We start from the raw sequence: 19,267 nt of genomic DNA, 5'->3' as shown, positions 1-19,267 counted from the left end.
GAGGAATGACGGGGACATTGTCCCAAAAAAACTAAACAAAGAAAGACTCAGATATAAAGCTGGACCTTGGTGACAAATTACATTTTTGAACACAGCCAAAGGGATCATGTATTTTGAACATCTTGTCACATCAAATAACATTAACGTTTTGTCATCGTTTTTATCATCAGATGTTAGTTTTAGCTCCTCTGCGTCTCATCTTATCATGTTGCTTTCACATCAAAAATAGCTGAAATGAGAACCCAGGTCTGAAAATCCTTTGGTTTGCTTTCACACTGCCAGAAGTCCTGGGTCTGACCTCTGCTGTGAGAGCTGCAGTGGACAGCATGGTGCGTCCCATGCCTCCTGCTCATCCTGTCATTTATCAGAAGGCATTTTTTGTAAAGCTTTCAGGTTGTTGATGACCTGTCGAATGGACCGGACAAACCAACACGCTTTCAAAATGCCGTTAATATTTAAATAAATCACCAAAATATTTACAGTGCCCGATATCTGCCGCCAAATCTCCTCTTCTCCATGGATGCAGAGAAGCTCGCAGATTTCAGGGTCTTGTCAGTGTGCTACCATGATCGATAAAAAAAAAGTGTGCCATATCGCTATATAAGCTGTATATAAACACAGTTGCACATCTGAGGGCTGATTCACCTTTGCACTTCCATTAACAATCATATAAGAACACATTTGATTTGTTTCATTGAAAAAAAAAGGTTGAACGTTGAACATGGGCTGAATTTTTTCTCTTTCTTTATTTCTCTGTGAACACTCCTTTCAATCTCTCTCTCCATTTTTCTCCAACCTTGACCCCTTTTTTTCTTGTTCTTCCTTTTTCCCTGGACTCTCAGAGCACACCTCTCCCATCGACACGGTGTTATTCACCGGGTCTGGTCTGTTCTGTTCCCTGCACACTCTCCTCTTCCATCGCTCTTCACCGCTGACCCCTCTCGCACCATGGGGCCCTATCAGGATGAAATATTGAACTGGGAGAACTCCCTCAAGGCGTTTGGCAGCCTCACACTCTGTCCCCAGTCCAGCTGAGGTGAAAGATAAAAATGCATCACGGTAACCCCCCCTCTACACCAGGTCCTCCCATAAAGCTTCAGACACTCCATTCTGTATCCAATCTGTTCGGCTCTTATGGCTATTTAATGCAATTATCAGTGAATCTGCCAGCTAAAACTGGTATAAATGTAAACAGTCACAGAATCTGTTAAAGCACTTGCACAACATCATGCATGTTTGATTGATAGTAATTCAATAAAAGAGCTAGTTTCATGGGTTTTTAATGTTGTATTCTTTTTGGGGCTGTGCTGTTCAGCTGCGGGCTAATGCATGCACAGTTCGCTGTACATAGTCACAGTTTTGCCATACCCCCCCTCCAAAAAAAAAAAAAACATAAATCACATGCTTGCACACTTTTAAGCAGAGCTCGCAGCGTGGCTCCAGGGATAGTAAATCTCGTTCTGTCCATCTCTTGGGCTGGACGGAAATAGCTCAACAACAACATCTATAGGCTGTAAATTTGTTGTAGATATCCACGGGGTACAAAAGATGAATCCTAGCGCTGTTTGCGACCATCTGTCTTTCTTTTTTTTTCTTTTTTTTTTTGAGAAATGCTTTGAGGTCGACATCTGTGACTTTCAGTGAAATGTCCTGCTCAACGGACAAATCAAAATTTCAATGGACTGCCAAAACATTTAGGATGATTCCCTGATCTCCAGCAGTCCAATCAGCCTCAGTTGGACTTTTTTAATGCTGATTAGCATTTGTTAGCATGCTAACTCTTTTATTACCTGGTAGCCTTGTAGCTGCTAAGAATCTGTCTGTGATTGTGGAACCTTTCACTTTAAACCTTCACCTTAAAGACAGAGTTACAAGCTCAACTGCAGAGCTTTAGTTTTCAATATAATTCACTTTTATTTAGAAGCTTTATGGAACCTGAAACAACCAGAACATGCACCTACTTTTTTTTAATTTCAGAGGATTTGGTAGACAGACACGTTCAGGACAGGGTTATATAACATTAAAGCATCCAAAACTCCACAGTGCTAGACTTCACTGCTGAATACATCTACAACAAAACTAAATCAAAGGCATCTGGGCTTATTTCAGAACTTGTTCAAGTGTCTTTTTCTGTTTTTGAAACATCATTAATGGTAAAACATCTTCAAAAAATCTCTAACTTTGTGCTTGGATGCCTTCACATCCATATTCCGTTCCAGTTCAGGGAGTAATTGATGCAATATTGCTCCCATGTTGCATTTAACCTGGTTTCGGTTCGTGTTTACAGGGCAGTCGAGACAAAGTTCTTGCAAACAGTTATTTGACTGGTTCTAATTTTACTGGGGAAAAATGGATTTTAGGAAATCAAGAGCATTTACATTTTTTGTGGTTCATGTATTAGTGTCCTGTATATGAACGGCATCGTAAATCTGAATGCATATCTATATGAATATACACCAATCAGTTCTGACTGATCAGAGAATGGGGGGATGTCTAAGTAACATCCACATCAATAAATAAATGGTCCAAAAGCCTTCCAGTAAAACACAGAATTTTCACAAGATGGCCTAAATGTTGTTTACTGCTCCTGTCAGTGGTCATAATGTTGTGGCGGATCGGTGTATACCTTGACCGACTCCATATCAGGTAGTTCAGTGAGTTTTCTCCCATCATTACTCACTGCCGACTAGCACAAGACCTTTAAATGTGAAGAATTGCGTATCATCTGTAAATGTGTAGATATCAGTAGGAGGATCCTTAGAAACTTGAAAGCTGTTTACAGTCAACATGCATCACTGAGCCTGTAGCTCTACAACAAAAAGCAAGAGTCACACTGACAATTTGCAGAGAAATACTGTATGTCAGTGATCTGTTGCGAAAACAGCACAAAAGCAATTAAAGTTACACAAACCCGATGCTCATTAAAATACATGTACTTAAAACGCTGCATGCATTTAGTTCGTACCTTTAATAAGATTTAGAAAACTGCAATGTCAGGACGCTGAGAGTCTTTTTGCATATAAATCACCAAACTAAAACTGCAGCTCGATTTTTTTTATTTTTTTCCCCGCTAAATTCCCTCACCGGCTAATTTCTAATCCATCATTCTATCAAACCGCCCCGGCTACACCCACAGGATGGAGAGGAGTGTCTCCCTCATGACAGGGTTCAATAAAAACTGAGATTAAACGATTTATCTTCTCATAATATTCCACCATGAATATCAAACAAGGCTGATTCCGTGGTAATGAGAGAGGAGCCCGGAGGAGCAGCGTGGCCATCTATTGGATTTCCAAAATCGATGCCCTCGGATGGAAAAATGCATGAGCCACCTGCAAACACTGGATCTTAACAATGGAACCAACACGCCGTGTTTCCTGCAGCTGTCCTCGCGGGGCCCTGCAGGGATTCAACTTTCTAATCCTGCCTTCACTGATGTTGGTATTTTTTTTTTTAGCGTCGCTTAATGCAAGAAATGTCTGATGAGCAGGTATGCTCATTAGACATATATCAAGACTCTCTGCTTCTCATTTTTCCACTTATGCATATTTACGCGTATATATCATCTACTAAGACTCGTAGACTGATGAGCTACTTTTCGTTTTGGGTCCCTTGTGGTTATGAAACTCCAGCACAACAACAGTCGTTGCGTTTTCCCAGGAAGCAGGAATTCAAACCACTGACTTCCAGGAAAAGTTTCTCTAACTGCGGGGCGACTGCCACCCTCCTATGGGGACATTACAGCCTGAATGATTTATGATCTGACCCTTGTTTGTGTTCTCCGGGTGCACAGGGGACACATTTATGTGAGCTCACAAAGAGAAAAACACGGCTCATGGGAAAAATACGTATGAGAGCGCTTTACAGACGGGAAGTATTAGCGCAGGCAAACACGGGCGTGTTTCGAAGACCTCGTACCAATGGCACGCAGCTCATCAAAACAATAATTCAGGCCCGTGGGGCTGTCGCCGTTGTAAATCTCCAGGTCAGCTTTGTCTGGGTGCAGAGCGACGCTGCTGAATTCAGCCTCTGGGACCGGTGTGCTTTTCATTATGGGAACAAAGGTGGTGCAGGTGCAAACTGCTCGCGCTCGTGCAGCTCCAGCTGGTTTTGCTTTGACGGTGAAACGTGGTACAGGACGAGGCCAGTCCTAACACACACACATTCACTGCTGAGGAGGAGATTACTGCAGGACGCATGTCAGCCGTAGAGAATGTTCAGCTCTGGGAAACTCGTGAAACAGCTGCCTGTAACGGCATTTCACTCGATTTCATATGTTTGCAATGTTCACGTTGTTAGAGACTCCACGATATAAACATTTCTCGGAAGCAGAAAGCATTTCTGGTTGAGCTGAAGCTCAGCGGGCAAAAACAAACCACAGGTTTTCTGGTTAAGTAAAATCAGACCGAGAAACAAATACTCTTCTTATGAAGTGATAAACTTTTATTGACCCGTATATGCAGGCGTTCAGGTTTAGATGATGAGCTCCTAATTAAATCCAGGCGTGCTCTCCCACAGTCACTGAGCTCAGTGTTTTTAGATTATGACCCTGTTACAAAACTTGGTTATGAGGCCACGAAATGAAATACTGTTATTTATTTTGTTAAGTAGAATTTGGAGCTTGTGTGCCAGAAACAAGTTCCAAAGGTTCAAATATCAATACAAATATGATAAAAAAAAATAAATTAACATTGCGTTTCCTCATTCTTATGCGCGGTTTATGCTTCTGCGTCAAGCGCAGCTGTCGACACCAAAACAAAGCTTTTTGTTGTGCATTTGAATAGTGGTGTGCATGTTTGTCTTTCTGTGTTATGTGTGCGGTTTCTCCTTCTGCGTCAATTTGGGCTACTATGAAGAGACAATGTCTATTTAATCCAGATACTTTATGTCTTACAACAACAGCTGGATTTATACCAAACCAACCAACTAGTCTTTGGAGTCTCCCAAACACTGTACAAGTTCCCTTTATTTATTTTTATTTGATCCTTCTTATACCTTTTTATATAATTTTTATTTCTATCTCACTCTTATCTCATTGTTTCTGTCACTTTAAGGGAGAAACTATTTCCTTGCAGGATCAATAAAGTATTTTGAATCTTAACCTCCTCAGACCCAGCATTTGTTTGGAATTCATGTTAATTTCTTTAAGATTGAACATAAATAAACAAGTGCATTGGTCCTTTGCAAACAAGACAAAAGTGTCTCCTTCTGAAGACAATGGGTCTAAATGAAGCTGCCATAAATCTAAATGTTTCCATATGAGGACGCAGGGTCTCAGGAGGTTGAATCATAAAGGAACCATGTTTACACGATGATCATAGAAAAAAACAAATGCTCTGTTTTGTTAATTATTTAAAAAAAATATGCAAACGTTTCATTAAAAATATATATGTATAGCTTACAGCAAAGTGTAATGCCTGCGTAATTCAATCTAATCCTACTTACAGTTTAATTGCATGCTCAGACTCTGGGAGGGGCTGGTGTAACCGCACTAATGTGCAATAATGGGCCTGAGCTCTGAGCATCCCCACCTCAACCGAGCTGTGTCAGCATCGTGATAATCTGTTCAACTTCTGCAGCCGCGCTCGCAGCTCCCACAAAGACGAGACTTTATCCGTCTATATATCCAGGTGCTTTTCTGCCATAGTTTTATGAACTAGTCAAACTATGAGGTGACGGTTTCAATGAACCTCAAACCTTAGGTGTGTGTGTGTGTGTCATCGAGGTCCGACGCTTTATTTTTATAAACCAGAGACTTTTCCGTGGCCGCACTTTTCTAACAAATGTCTAATCTGAAACACGCACTCTGCTGTTTTCAGCTGCAACATACGGTCTTGAATTCTCAAATTGAGTAGTACGCTGCTTTAAGACTACCAGATGGGTAGTTAAAACTGACATATTTTTGTTATCGCCTCAAAGAACCCGTAGCACATGGCACCACCGTCAAATCAGAAACAGATTGTTCCCGTCTTCCATTCCTGTCTTCCATCCAGGCCTCTGACGGGCTGAGCTTGGAACCACAGAAGGGCGACTTGTCTTTCCCTTCAGACCTCGCTGTCCATCAGTTATCGCGCCGTGGTTCACAGAACACGAACAGCTGAGCCTCGACTGTTCGCCAAACTGTCTGTGCGCTGGCTCGTCTGAGGAGCTGGTACTAAGCACCACTGTAAAAAATCAGCATTCCACCAGAGACACAGAGAGGTGAGCTGGCAGCTACCCAGAGAGAGTGAAATATTACCGTGGGAGAACACATCGAGACGAGCTGCGCCAACGTAAAGCTTCCACTCGAGTTCAGGGGGTTAAAAAGCCCCAGAGCACGAGCTCAGCGATAAGGGCCCGGCGCGCCACGCTTCGGGAATACATGAACTCCTCTCCAGCAGGTGTGACGGCGCCTACCATGAGGTGGTCCGCTCGCTCTCCGGCTTTGATCCTTCCCGCTCGTTTTGCGGGTTTGCACAGCCCTCCATCCCGGGAATACAATTTATAGAGTCCATTAGATGTTTATGGGACATGCGTAAATCAAATGAGAGTCTGCAGAGCAGCCCCGACTCACTCTTTGTTCTTTTTATTTTATCGTCAGACGGAGCGTGCTCGGAGCATTCGTTTGTCATTTTGGAAGTAAACAATGGGTAAAAAATAATAAAGCTCTAAATAAGGAGAAGATCTGAAGGTGACTTCTCTCTTAACGATATCCTAAAAGAAGGGACTTCAACGTTTTTCAGGCCAAGGACCCCAAACAGATGGAGAGATTAATCAGAATCAGAATCACTTTATTGATCCCAGGGGGAAATTACTTAAGTAGTGACCTCCTACCTACTATATGTGTTCTATACTAAAGCTCGACCTAGTGCACTTTACAAATTCACATTAGTATTATTATAATTAATATAAGCTATTCAAATACTACACAGATTCAATTATTCTTTTTTTTATTTCAAACATGTGCATCAGTAGGGTGGCCGTGCAACTGCTGTAAACATAAACATACCTGAGTGGTAGACACAATTAACAGAAAAAAGAATTTAATTCACATATTCAAGTTTTAATTTCACCTGTGGACTGAATAGGCTCTCAGCCACTTGCAGGGAACCTGACAGAGTCAGTGTGTAATATGCAGCCTCGTGATTGGCTTAGCAGTGATAAGGGCGTGGCCTACTATGTACAGGAGGCTTTGATTGACAGGTCTCAAGTAGAGTGGCTAGTGGTGACTCTTGTCCCTCCATTTATTACATGGATTGGATTCACTGGATTCATCGGATTCAAATTTTGCGAGAAAGAAATGTCAACTTAATCCTTTATCTACCACTCAGTCTACCTCAGCTTTTTGTAACACCCACCTAGATCAAGCCAGACACCCCCCACCCTATAGCATGACACTCCACCCCCAGTAGGACGCAGCCTGACAAAGAAAGACGCACAAAAACACTCAAAAAAAAAACATGAAAAACATCACAAGGTGTTGATCTGACCTCCAAATTCACTAGATCCCAAACTGATCAAGTATCAGGGGGATGATCTAGAGAGGCCCCTCCCCTCAAAGGCCCCCCATTAACAACACTGTGTTGCCAGACACCACAGGACACCCTCAGACGCCCCATGTCTATTCTCTGATGAGTGTCTTGGAGGCGCAAGGGAGACCTACACAATATTAGGATATGCCTGATCGGTGTGTATGGAATTGACTTCCCAGAATAGTAAATGGCACTTAATTCGCACACATTCATCCATCAGCTTTGAGTTTTAGTGTCTTGTTTTTTACTTTTAAAGGACACTTGTCACACGCATGTGTGTCCATGTACTAGGTTGACCTGTTAACCCTGCATTTCATAGACAACCCAATTTAACTACCTGCCTGAGCCGCATCTGCCCCTTGAGTCCGAGTCTTTGGACTGACTCACAATTATTTTCCAAAGAACAAAAAGCACAATTTGTATTGGGTTCATTATGTTTCCCTTCCTCCAGACGGGCTTAGGCTGTGTTTTATAGCCTCAAATCAATCAGTTCATATTGACAGTAAAAACAGAAAGTCTCGTTCTGAAAAAGAAAGACATCCACTAGGGCTTAGAACAGAAGATTTGTGTTTTTATCCATTCCTGTTTGTCTGTCTCTGCTTTGTTTTCTTACATATTGCCATGTATTCCTGCTCTTTGTAGGGCAAATTACCTAATATTACTTCACTTCAGATTCTGCTGCTTTGATCATTTCCCAAAAAGAGGTCATAATAACAGAACATGCATGTTTTGGGATTTTTTGTTCTTTCTTTCTTTCTTTTTTCTTTTTTTTTTTGCTGCTGTCCATTCATATGTGTTTTAGACTTGTTATATTACAGCTAAGCCATGCCATCCGTGGTGTTACAGGCTCCTGTTCATCCCTGCTCCAAGGTGAAAAGGTAAACCACTGGGGACCTGCTGCAAAGCTAAACAAATATGAAACATGTGCAGGCTGGCTGGGAAATGTTCCAGATGCCCGTCACCTACATTCTCCATGCAGAAAGTAAATGGAACTTTTACTCAAACGCACAAAACAGACTTTACTGCTCACTCTGTTATGTGCTTTGTCAAAGAGCACATTTCCATTAAAGCCATTGACGCTAACTCGGAGTTAGCGCGGGTGGGTACACATAGAAATGGACTGTGATGCTGTCACGAGTGCAGACTGAGACCGATGTGTCGCTGCAGCTGCAGGACTGCAAAGCAATTTCCCAGCGTGCAGATCTGTGCACAGAATCGATAAATCACGTTCCTGATTACTCTGCAGGGGGAAATGGAGTTTGTATTGTTTCTCCAAGACAAATGTAGGCTCCAGGCAAGATAGATCTTATTTTCAGGGCCAAAGAAAGACAACCCACATGTAACACATGCACACACCTCCATGTCCACACAGCCCCCTGACCCCCCCAACACTCTGTTAAACCGAAAACTACTTTTCCCCCCTTTCACTTTTCTCTTTCATTACAGTCCAAAATTCTCCCGTTCCTGTTGGGCTCACCCTCCATTCTCCCTCTTTTTTTTTTTCCTTCTCCGGTTTGCTCCATTTCTTTCAAGGTGGCAATTTCAATAACTCCTCTGTGATTGAATCAATTGAAAGTTGCAGAGCAATCACGAAAACTTCTTTTAAGGTCACTTTCTGCTGCTTTTACTCAGAGCATGGCCCTCTATGCTGCAAAGTAACCATGTGCCACCTTTAACACATCCGGCATTTGAAAAGTCAAAGGCAACACACCTCGATGCAGACAGCATGTTAACAAGTGTAACGTGTTTTGTTTAGAAGATGTTTCTCCAGTTTCCTCATTTTTGATTTTCATTGATTAATTAAGAACAGATGAGGAACATTAAAGCTAGACATGACCAAAAACTCTGATTGCACCTCTGATATATTTTGATATAATATCATCGGAATCATAAATTACTGAATTTATCTACAGGACAAGAGTGTTGGAGGGAATCTCCCTTTGCTAAAACAGGACTCTGGTGTGTCTAACTCAAAGGGCAAAACATTGGAATCAATTTAGGGGGAAAGAAAAGTAATTTTCTCGAGGATGTTGAAAGATAAAATAACCAGATGAGATTATCGGTCTGTTACGGAGCCCAGAAACTGTCTCGGAGAAAAGGAAAATCAATTTGTCCTCACAAATTAATAATAAATAAACTGCGAAACAGACAACTGAAGCTAAATGAGCCACTTGGACTGAACATGGTTTTGTTCTGATTGTTGGACGGCGAGCCAAACAGTAAATCACAAACATATGTTAAAATCTCAACAGTATGATAAAATATTTTTTAACTGTTCTATTTCGTACGCATAAGTTATTAAATGTGTGCACACTGTTTCGCAATACAAAAGCATGTTTTTCTCTATGTGACAGACCGTTTGACGACCTCAAGATTTACACTTTTTGCAGACGATGTGATCCTGTTGGTTTGGTCAGACTGTGACCTTCAGCACACATTGATGGTTGGGATGAGAGGCACCTCCTCCGAGCCTTGAGGCCACAGTTCTCTTCCAGAAAACAGCTGATTGCTCCTCTGGGTTACCTCCTTTTTCTGTTTATTTTCATGAGTGATGTAAAAAAAAAAAAAAAAAAAAAAAAAGGAGCTTGAGACAGAGAGGCAGATTGGTGGAATAACACCCATAGGGAGGGAACTGAGATGGAAGGCAAAGCTTTTCATTTACCAGCTGACCAACATTTTTACCATCACCCATTATATTGGGTCAAAGTCATGAGTCCATGATTTCTTTTATATCACCAAATCATAACAGAAGTCATTTCAGGACACATCTAGATCGCGTTCTTTTAATAAATATTGAGGTACTGATCTAATTTCTGATCGAATTTATTTAATGTCATTTTCTCCACTTATCTCCACTCCTCCTCCACTCACTGTTTTACGATGGACGGAGCTCAGCACCGACGTACACACAAACAAACATGTGAAAACACACCTACAGCCAGAGTGCCTCAATATAGGGAGACTAGTGGTGCTAACGTGGTGGTTACTACACCGTGGAGAGAGGAGCTAACCGTAATAATGAATGAGCTAACCATGGGGCTAAGTTAGTATGCTAATGCCATGTTAAACATGCTGTTGTTATTTGGCTGTCAGACTCTTTAGTGTCTCTAGGTTAGTGTGTATATGTTAACTAACTAGTGTTTGCCGCCTGCTACCGTGGAACGGTAGGCTAACCGATTAGCCAGTTGTCGGCTAACTGGTGGAACATTACTACGCCTTTGTGTAACAATCTCCATTAACATATTATAGTATTTAGTTCTCTAATGCTCGTGGCTGACGGAGCTTCAGAAGATGCTCTACTGCTCTAACGATATGATTACCAGTTGCCAAGGCAACCTTGACACTGATCAGTTTGGCAATAAAGCTGATTGACATACCTGCCCAATGCCAGTTCAGTTATTGCAATGCAGTTTGGGATTTGTAGATTTGTACTCACCATCAAAGGTGCACGCGCAAAATACCTGCGCACCAACACCTGATAGATAACACAATAGAATTGGCAGAGTTTGACATGAGTTTCATAAGATGACGGGTTTTGACCCAACTTGGCTGTCAGAGAGGAAGTATTTCTCCTGGCTGAACAAAACTGATATTGGTAAGAATGTAAATAATAAATAAGAGAGAAGCCATAAACCCAGGGGAAACACTGCATCACCTAAGGCTTAGACAAAAGTTTAAGATCAGTACGATTATAGATACAAGTATCCACAATGAGTGTTCTCAGATTAAGAGATTGTGGTGAGGAGCTGCTGCTCCTATGCATCATATGGAGCCAGCTGAGATGGTTTGGGCATCTGATCAGGATGCCTCCTGGATGTTTACCAGGAACAGGCAGCTGGGTCAAGACCCCAGGGTAGGCCCAGAATTCACTTATGCTTTACAGATGTCATCTGGCCTGGGATCAAACTCAGGAAGCCTCAAGAGATGCCCTGTTTAGCCGTGGATGGATGGATGGATGGATGGATGGATGGATGGATGGATGGATGGATGGATGGATGGATGGATGGATTTTTGTTCTGTATGTTTTGTTAATTTATATTATCAGGACTGTCTACTGGTTAATTGTATGATTTACAAATTAATCACACTTTTTCAAATTACTTTTTTAAAATCTACTTGGAACACATATTTCTTCAAACTCTGATCAACATTGGTGACCTAAACCCCGTCTTCGGTCCAGTATATATGGGTTGACCACCTTATTCACACCTTATTCCTAAAGCGTTTTTGAATGCATCCAGCTGGGGATGGCTGCTGCCATCAATGAGTGTCATTGTTATGGGGTCGAGGTGTCTGGTCTGGTCTAGGTGGTTGCTACATGTCAAAGTAACATCCACATGAATGAATGAATGAATTCCAGGTCCAAACTTTTCCCAGCAGAACATTGAATTATCACAAGATGCTCAATAATATTTACTTCTCCTGTCAGTGGTTTTAATGTTGTAGCTGATCAGTGTCTATATACACAGATTATAAAATACCAAATGCAAATCCAGTAAGATTTAAGACATATTGCTATATCACATACCTTGAGTTTGACTATTTGTAAACGAGATCATTAAGATGCAAGAAAATAAATTGACACAAGGATTGAAAAAGCTTAAACAAATCACTAATTGCTGGAAGAAGTTCACAAAATGTTCAACGGCTGCAATAAACTCTAACAACACTGAGACAACAACCTCATTCCTTTCATCACCCTGTTTGTCTCGAGGCTCCTTTTCAAATCCTCCTAAAAGACTCCTTTACCCCACGTGTTCATGTAGTTACATGCATGAAGTCTTTTTCAATGTCTTGAAGGCACATTTTTTCTGTTACATTTTATTGCATTAAGGCGAGAGAAAACAAACACTCTTTCGTCCCCTCTAGGGATGGACTTCCTCATCATGTCCGTCACTCATCCCAGAACAAGATTGCACAAAGCTGCAACGGGAGACTTTGCCGTTAGTCCCATTTCATGCAGGTGTGGACACGCTTTTTCTACTTCCTTTTGCAGCGTGTAAGAAAAATTCCTCCAATAACGTGAATCTTTCCAAGACTAAGTGTGCCCGTGCTGCTGCAGTGCGCTAATGGAAGAACTGTCATCATCATCTATAGGATCATTTGGTGCCTTTTTTTTTTTTTTTTTTTTTTTTTTGAATAAAGGAGCGTAAATGTTTATAGAGCCCTTGGGGCACGTAAGCAAGTCTGACCTCATCCGAGCAGATATAAAGCGTCTGCTTTTGGTGGGAGTACAGATGGAAACTAGCTCCGGCACGATCTGTAAATCACAAAATCTGCTCCACTCAATCGAACAGCTGTTTGGTTTCTCTGTGCACAATTATAAAGCTCGAGATCTTCCAAACTTCTAATGAACTGCTTGAGTGACGCCACGTTGAACGCCTGCAGAGTTGGAAAGTGACTTTTTTTTGTTTGATAAAGCAGAGAAAATCTTTTTATGGTATTTACGTTTCCATTTGTGCAGCTTTATACTTGAACTCCATATAAGTGTCAAATCAAAGCTTTATTGCTATTTTGACATAATGCAGACAGAATTAAATGGCGTTTCTCTCTGGGATCTGTGCAGGTGTTGTACTCGGTTACAGTTTTAAATTTACACCGTCTCCTCTTCAGGTTCATTCGACATATCCGGCCCCGTTGATATAATCTTTTCTCACCCCAGCGTCCCACCCACCGTGTGACACATGGAGAAAAGCGATCACACCTGCAAGCTGGCAAATAGGCTCCTTTGTTGCACCCTTTGAAACCAAACTCACACCGGAGCTGACGGTGCCGCCCGTACAGGCGCTGCAGCAGAATGTAGATCAGTGACTCGTGCGTGATCTCCCTAAAGCTCCCGATATCAGACTAAACTGCCCCACATTCTGCTGGTGTTTAGGAAATCTGGAGCTCAGAGGAGCATTTGAGAGAATAAGCGACAAAGAGTGGGGGACGAGAGGGAAAAGCATCGGGCCTGAAAGGAGTGGGAACGGTGTGTGTCGGTGTTTCTGTGCGACAGAGAGCGAGAGGTGGTTGCTTTGTGTTAATCTTGTATCAGCTTTCCACCATTTGGAAGCTTCCCAGTGTTTTACTCATTATATGCACATGAGCCTGTTAAATACAGATTAGATGGGATGGGGGTGGGGGGGTGGGGGGGGGGGCAAAGGGACGCAGTATTCATGAAACTTCCTCGTGAAACCCCTTCATGCAAGAACAATCCGTCTTCCCACGAGTTGTCTGGGCTTCGTCTCTGTGATGTCCCCACTTTTTATTTTTTATTTTTTTCTCTCCTCCTTCATGTGCGTGTCTCCTCCCCATTCTCCTCCAGCTGCGCTCCATATTTCAACCTTTCTCTCCAGCAGTTTTTAAATTGAGCTATCCCCGTAATTCAAAAGACGGCAGTAAAGAAATAAAAAAAAAAACTTTTTTAGACGGTCATCTATCGTGGTTTTTTTTTTATTTTTTATTTTTTTCCAGGAGTCATCGCATTTTTGTTTTTTGATGACCCAGCAGGTTCGAGCCGCGTGAGGCCACATATTTCCTCATAATTACTTTCCACTTTCAAAAAGAAAATCAATAGATCCATATGAGCGTGCGTGCGTACCGGCGCAGTAAGTGCACCACGGGTGAGTGCTCCATTTAAAAAGGTACCTCCTGATCCAATAAGATCCAACAGTCTGCAGCCACATGCTACGGCTGCAGCTCAGGAAGCTGCTCACACGAGGTAATAACACCGGGGAAATGGTCGGTCTCTGAAATGTGACTCCCCCCCACTTGTTTAAAAATGAGCTATAAAGGAATTTCATCAACAGTTTAATCGTATACTAATATACACCAATCAGCCACAACATTAAAACCACTGAGAGGAGACGTAAATAACATTGAGCATCTACAGACTCAGTGATGCAAGCAGTGAACAGCTTTCAGCTTTCTAAGGATCCTCCTATTGATATCATCACATTTACAGATGATGCACTACTGTTCACATTTAATGATGGGAGAAAATTCATTAGACTACCTGATACGGTCATTGTATACACCGATCAGCCACAACATTATGACCAATATGAGGAGAAGTAAACAACATTGCCCATCTTATGACAATTCAATGTTCTGTGGGAAAACCTTTGGATCTGGAATTCATTCATTCATGTAGACGTTACTTAGACATGTAGCACTTACCTAGACCAGATCAGACACCCCCACCCCATAACAATGACACTCCTTGATGGCAGCAGCCATCCCCAGCAGGATGCACACGAAAATGTTCACATCTTCACATCTTAATAGCGCTCTGTGCAGCAGTACTGTCACAAGAAAGCAAGCAGAGTCTGAAGTGTAGATACTTTAAAAGATCAATAGCTCACTAACGAAATAATGTTAAGACAGAGGCGATGATTATTTTCTCTCGTGGTTAAGTGGACATCGGGCTGCAACATAGCTTTCACCAAAACGAGCTGGCACACAAAATTAGTTTGATCTCTAGTTGCACCTGGCTGAAAGATGAGTGCACAGGGAGCCTCTGCAGAGTGCAAAGTCGATAAAAGCAGCAAGAAGAAACGCGCAAGAACTTCACAAATATTCACTGTAGCATGATAAACATCACCACTATGAACCATTAAGAAGCTCTCGCCGCTTTAACGTTTTCTTTACAAGTCCCAACCCCCCGTCTTCACTGCCACCTTTATAAATTAACCCACTGCCGTAGCTTCTCGAGTACCTAACAGTAGTACGGTAAACAGTGTGTGTTTCTCTGTCTTTGTTAAAAAATAAAAAACAGATGTGCACATTAACAAGGAGATGAGTTGCACTCTGCAGGCGAATTCCTCCAAGAAAAATAACCTGCTCGGGGTTTATGGCTCCTAAAGATGGAGCTGTCCGTAAATCACGAAAGATAAAACGGAATATGCAAACAATCTCCAAAAGTAAGTGCACAGATATCACACTTTCTGCTTCTCTTCGTTTATTTTTTCACTAAAGGAGAAAACATAGCGACAGAAATGCACTAAAATGATCGGCTTGTGCAGTTTGTGGCTGAATTCCTTTCACTTAAAACATTCAAGCTTTGAAAGAATAACCTTAATTAGACGTCTGATGAAAAGACAGACGCACAAACAGGAAGATTGGAGCTCGCTGCCTTGAAGCTAAAAGCTCCTTATTGTAGCTTTGAGCCTGGTAATAACAGCTTAAACACAGAGGGTGACAAATGAGTGGGTTTAAGGGACACAAAGCAATTAGATGTAGAGATATAACACTTTGAATGTAAAGAAAAAAAAACATCACGGACATGCAAAATATCTCCTGTTAAGATCTCAGCAGGCGTCCTTCTGCGCGACCTTAGCGAAGGCCAAACAGCGTCTGACAGACAGCGAGCTGATCACACTAAAAGATAAAGAAGGAGACTCACCGCGCTGAAGCCCGGGAAGAGGCTGACCGCCGAGGCTGTGTCCAGTGGAATCGGGAGGAACTGCTTCATGCCCAGTGAGGTCTGGATGGTGGGCAGGGCGGGACGCACCAAGGCGGGCATAAGGCCATTCTGACATGTGTTACCTGCGGGAGGGAGAGCAAAGGCAACATGTTGAACAGCTGACAGCAGCGGGTGCAGACGGAAAAAAGCCAAAATCCACCAGCTCACGTCCAAGCGAAACCTTCAATGTCAGTGACTTAGTCCTCGTCTGTGGCATCACGGCGTCCACACATCCATCTTCTATTTAACTACGCAGCACCTGCATCACCAAAGTCGCCAGAGCAAGACATTCCTTCAGCTGCAGAGCTCACGCCGTTCATTGCATAACTCATCTCGTAGCATGGAAGTCCCCCAAATCTCCCCAAAAAATTTGAGTGGTTTTAATGTTTTAAAGCTGGAAAAACCTTAAATCTCAAACCGCTTTGGGGGATTTCCATCAGTCTGAAGTTACATTTTTCTCGGGTCGATAGCAACGCTTTTGTTATTTTATTACCAACTGCTCATAACTTAATTTCCTCGTTCCAATTCCGAGGATTTCCACTTTGAATTCCAGTATTTGTGATGGAATTATCTCAGTGTGAGGTCAAGTTAGAAGCGTTTTTGGAACTTGTAAAGACTTTCAGAGGCTGTTGTCTACTCATGAAGACCATGAGGTCAAATAAACACGCTTCTGAAATATTTGGTGGATTTCTGCAGAGCTTGATCCCCAAACTCTTGTGATTTCATTCCGTATTTGGTATTTTTTGATAGTCGATGCGACTTACACCTTAACACATCAACTTACTTTACTCACAAACTAATTCAAGTTTATTTGCTGCAGGTCACTATTAAACCCTTACATTCTGTAGTCGTTACTTTCTCTCTCTTCAAACACCACCACAATTCAGAATCAGAATCAGAATCAGCTTTATTGTCCAGGTATGTGAACACATACAAGGAATTTGACTCCGGTCACTTTGTTCAATGGTACAAAAAAATAAAAAGCAACACTTGAATAAGCATAAGAATACAAATCTACGCAAAAATACAATCAAAGCTGAGGTTACAGTGGTTTGGTGGTTTCACATGCTTTGTGTACTCACAACTCGTCCTTTACATGTGCACCTCAGTTTACCGCATTGTGTTCATTTTGTCATGATTTACCATCGTTGCCTTAACATATCACTCGTGTTTGTTTGTGCTACAGTTTACATGAAAGCATATGAGTAAATTAAAATAAACACAGAGTCATTAGTTGAGTTAAGTTACTTTTATTGGTGGCAGGTTTGAGGCAGCTTTGATGGTTCCTTTGTTCAGACCCAGCATTAGGACTGTTTGGGAGGGGGCCGTCCAGCGTTGATGATGTCATGGCTGCCATCATTGGGCTGAACCAATGTCGAGGGGTTTTCATTTTGTTGGAGTATTTATTTCGTTTGTTTGGGTCGATTAATGCATTTTCATCATCGCTGACTTTATGTTGACATATTTAGTTGTGAGTAAATGAGATTATTAGTTAATTATGTTATGTTATTTTTGTCAATTCTGTGCATTCGTTATTGTGGAAGTCAACCTACCAGATGAACCTGGCCTAATTCGAGGCAGTATAATAGCTCAGTGGAGATCAGGTGCTCCAGACAGGAGAGAAGGAAGGCCAGGCTGTTGTCAGCATGCACCATTAGTTTGGTCTGTTTTTCTAGTGATTTGTGTTGAAGTATTTGCTGTTTGTTTTGTAAATATTTTTGCCTCATTTCTATATATTGGCAGCCACTGGGAAATAAACCTTCACCAGTTTGCAAAGTCTGCACCAGCCTGCGCTAGTTGGGCATGAAAATCTGTTAATGTTTGAGGGGAACAAACTAAACCTGAACTCAGTCGCAGTCGATCAAACATGTTTGAATTTTTTGGAGCTGACCTGGACACAGGCGGGTAGTGTGAACTGGTTACCGGGCCAACTGTGTTTACCAACAGCCAATGAAAAGGAAGACAACAGGAAGTAACAGGAATATCAAAACAGGAGAGTTTCATCGAGTTGTGGCAGGAACACGAGGTTTAATGTCAAATAATAATGTTGGTTTGATACATCTGGGGATCACACACTTAAAAACTGCGCCTGACGAGGGATCACCGTCTTTTTAAAAAATCTGTCAAGACTCTGAGCAGTCCTGAATTTGCGCTGCGAGCTGGTGCATTAACTGCATTCACTGTGAGCGAGGCTGCGATGATGTTTATCCCTCACTGCCAGATGTTCTCATTCTGAAATTGTCGCCACAAATGGCCGATGTGGAACGGCTGCAGCAGGCAGAGCGTCTTACGAGATGATTCAACGGCGAAGCGAGGCCTGGCCCACACATCTCTAGGAAAAACAAAAGTAAATACTTCACTTTTATTGTCATGTGAGTGTGCCACGCCAGCAAGAGCGCTTTTTAAACCACCAACTGGAAACAGCACAGGGCTGATTTCAACATGGCCCTGGATGGAGGAGGGATGGGAGAGGGGGGCGAGGCAGAGAAAGCTGTCATAGTCTTCCAAAGCATTAGGAATTAAAGAAGCTATTTCGCAAAAGCTATAATGAGAACCAGAGGGATGTTTTTTTTTGTTGTTTTTTTTTTTTTTTTTTATTGCTGCACATTTAACAACAGTGGAATTGTGGCCCAGCGTGGCTCTAAAGCGCTGGCAGATATGGTATCAAACCACTGTCTTGGGACGTATAAAAACAAAGGTTTGCCACGTTCGGGTCCCCAGGCAGTGGTTAGGGGTAAATAAAAAGCAAATGTCATAAAGACGAGAAGAGACGTGGGGAAAACCAAAGGCTGTCTCCCCCCCTCTATTTCTCTCCCCCCTCCATCTTCTGTCTTCTCTCTCCAGTCGCCGGAGCGCTGCCATCTGTTGGAAACGGAACACATGCCGTCTCTCATGTGGAGGCACGTCCTAGCCCCAACTTTAACAAAGCATGTCCTTCTGCGGGGATCATCCGACCGTGCCCATCCCTCGACATGCCGGCCTGACGTCAGCCCTCAGACTCGCTTCACCTCGCTCTCAGCCAAATCCGCCACTCATCGGCCCGACGTGCTCGGTCGAAGAAACCCGTTCAGGCACACCGGGATCTGATGCCTGGGATTAGTCTGCGGCGGGATGAAGAGTGACAAACCGAAAATGTTTGGTTTGCTGATTGATAGGAGATTGAATCTTCAATGTCACCATGCTTCGCTTTTCTGAAACATCACACGTGGATGATTTGTTCCACCAGGGAAGGAGAGATCTCAATAACGTCTCGTTATTCCATTGAGGCAGTCGCTGCTGGAAATAAAAACGCTATAGGAACGTTTAAATA

At 42.4% G+C, this 19,267-nt stretch overlaps 1 protein-coding gene across 1 annotated transcript in view; it reads right to left on the bottom strand.

The window, feature by feature from the left end:
- The window catches only part of znf385d (zinc finger protein 385D), a 96,353-nt gene that overhangs the window by 68,542 nt on the left and 8,544 nt on the right, over nt 1–19,267 (bottom strand). Inside the window, exon 2 of the mRNA XM_047599262.1 lies at nt 15,898–16,040. Coding sequence (XP_047455218.1) covers nt 15,898–16,040 — 143 coding nt within the window. The remainder of the gene's footprint in view (nt 1–15,897; nt 16,041–19,267) is intronic.

The sequence above is a fragment of the Mugil cephalus genome, chromosome 11 (genome assembly GCF_022458985.1).
Source record: "Mugil cephalus isolate CIBA_MC_2020 chromosome 11, CIBA_Mcephalus_1.1, whole genome shotgun sequence".
NCBI classification, from domain to species: domain Eukaryota; kingdom Metazoa; phylum Chordata; class Actinopteri; order Mugiliformes; family Mugilidae; genus Mugil; species Mugil cephalus.
This window is presented reverse-complemented; position numbering and strand designations above follow the sequence as displayed.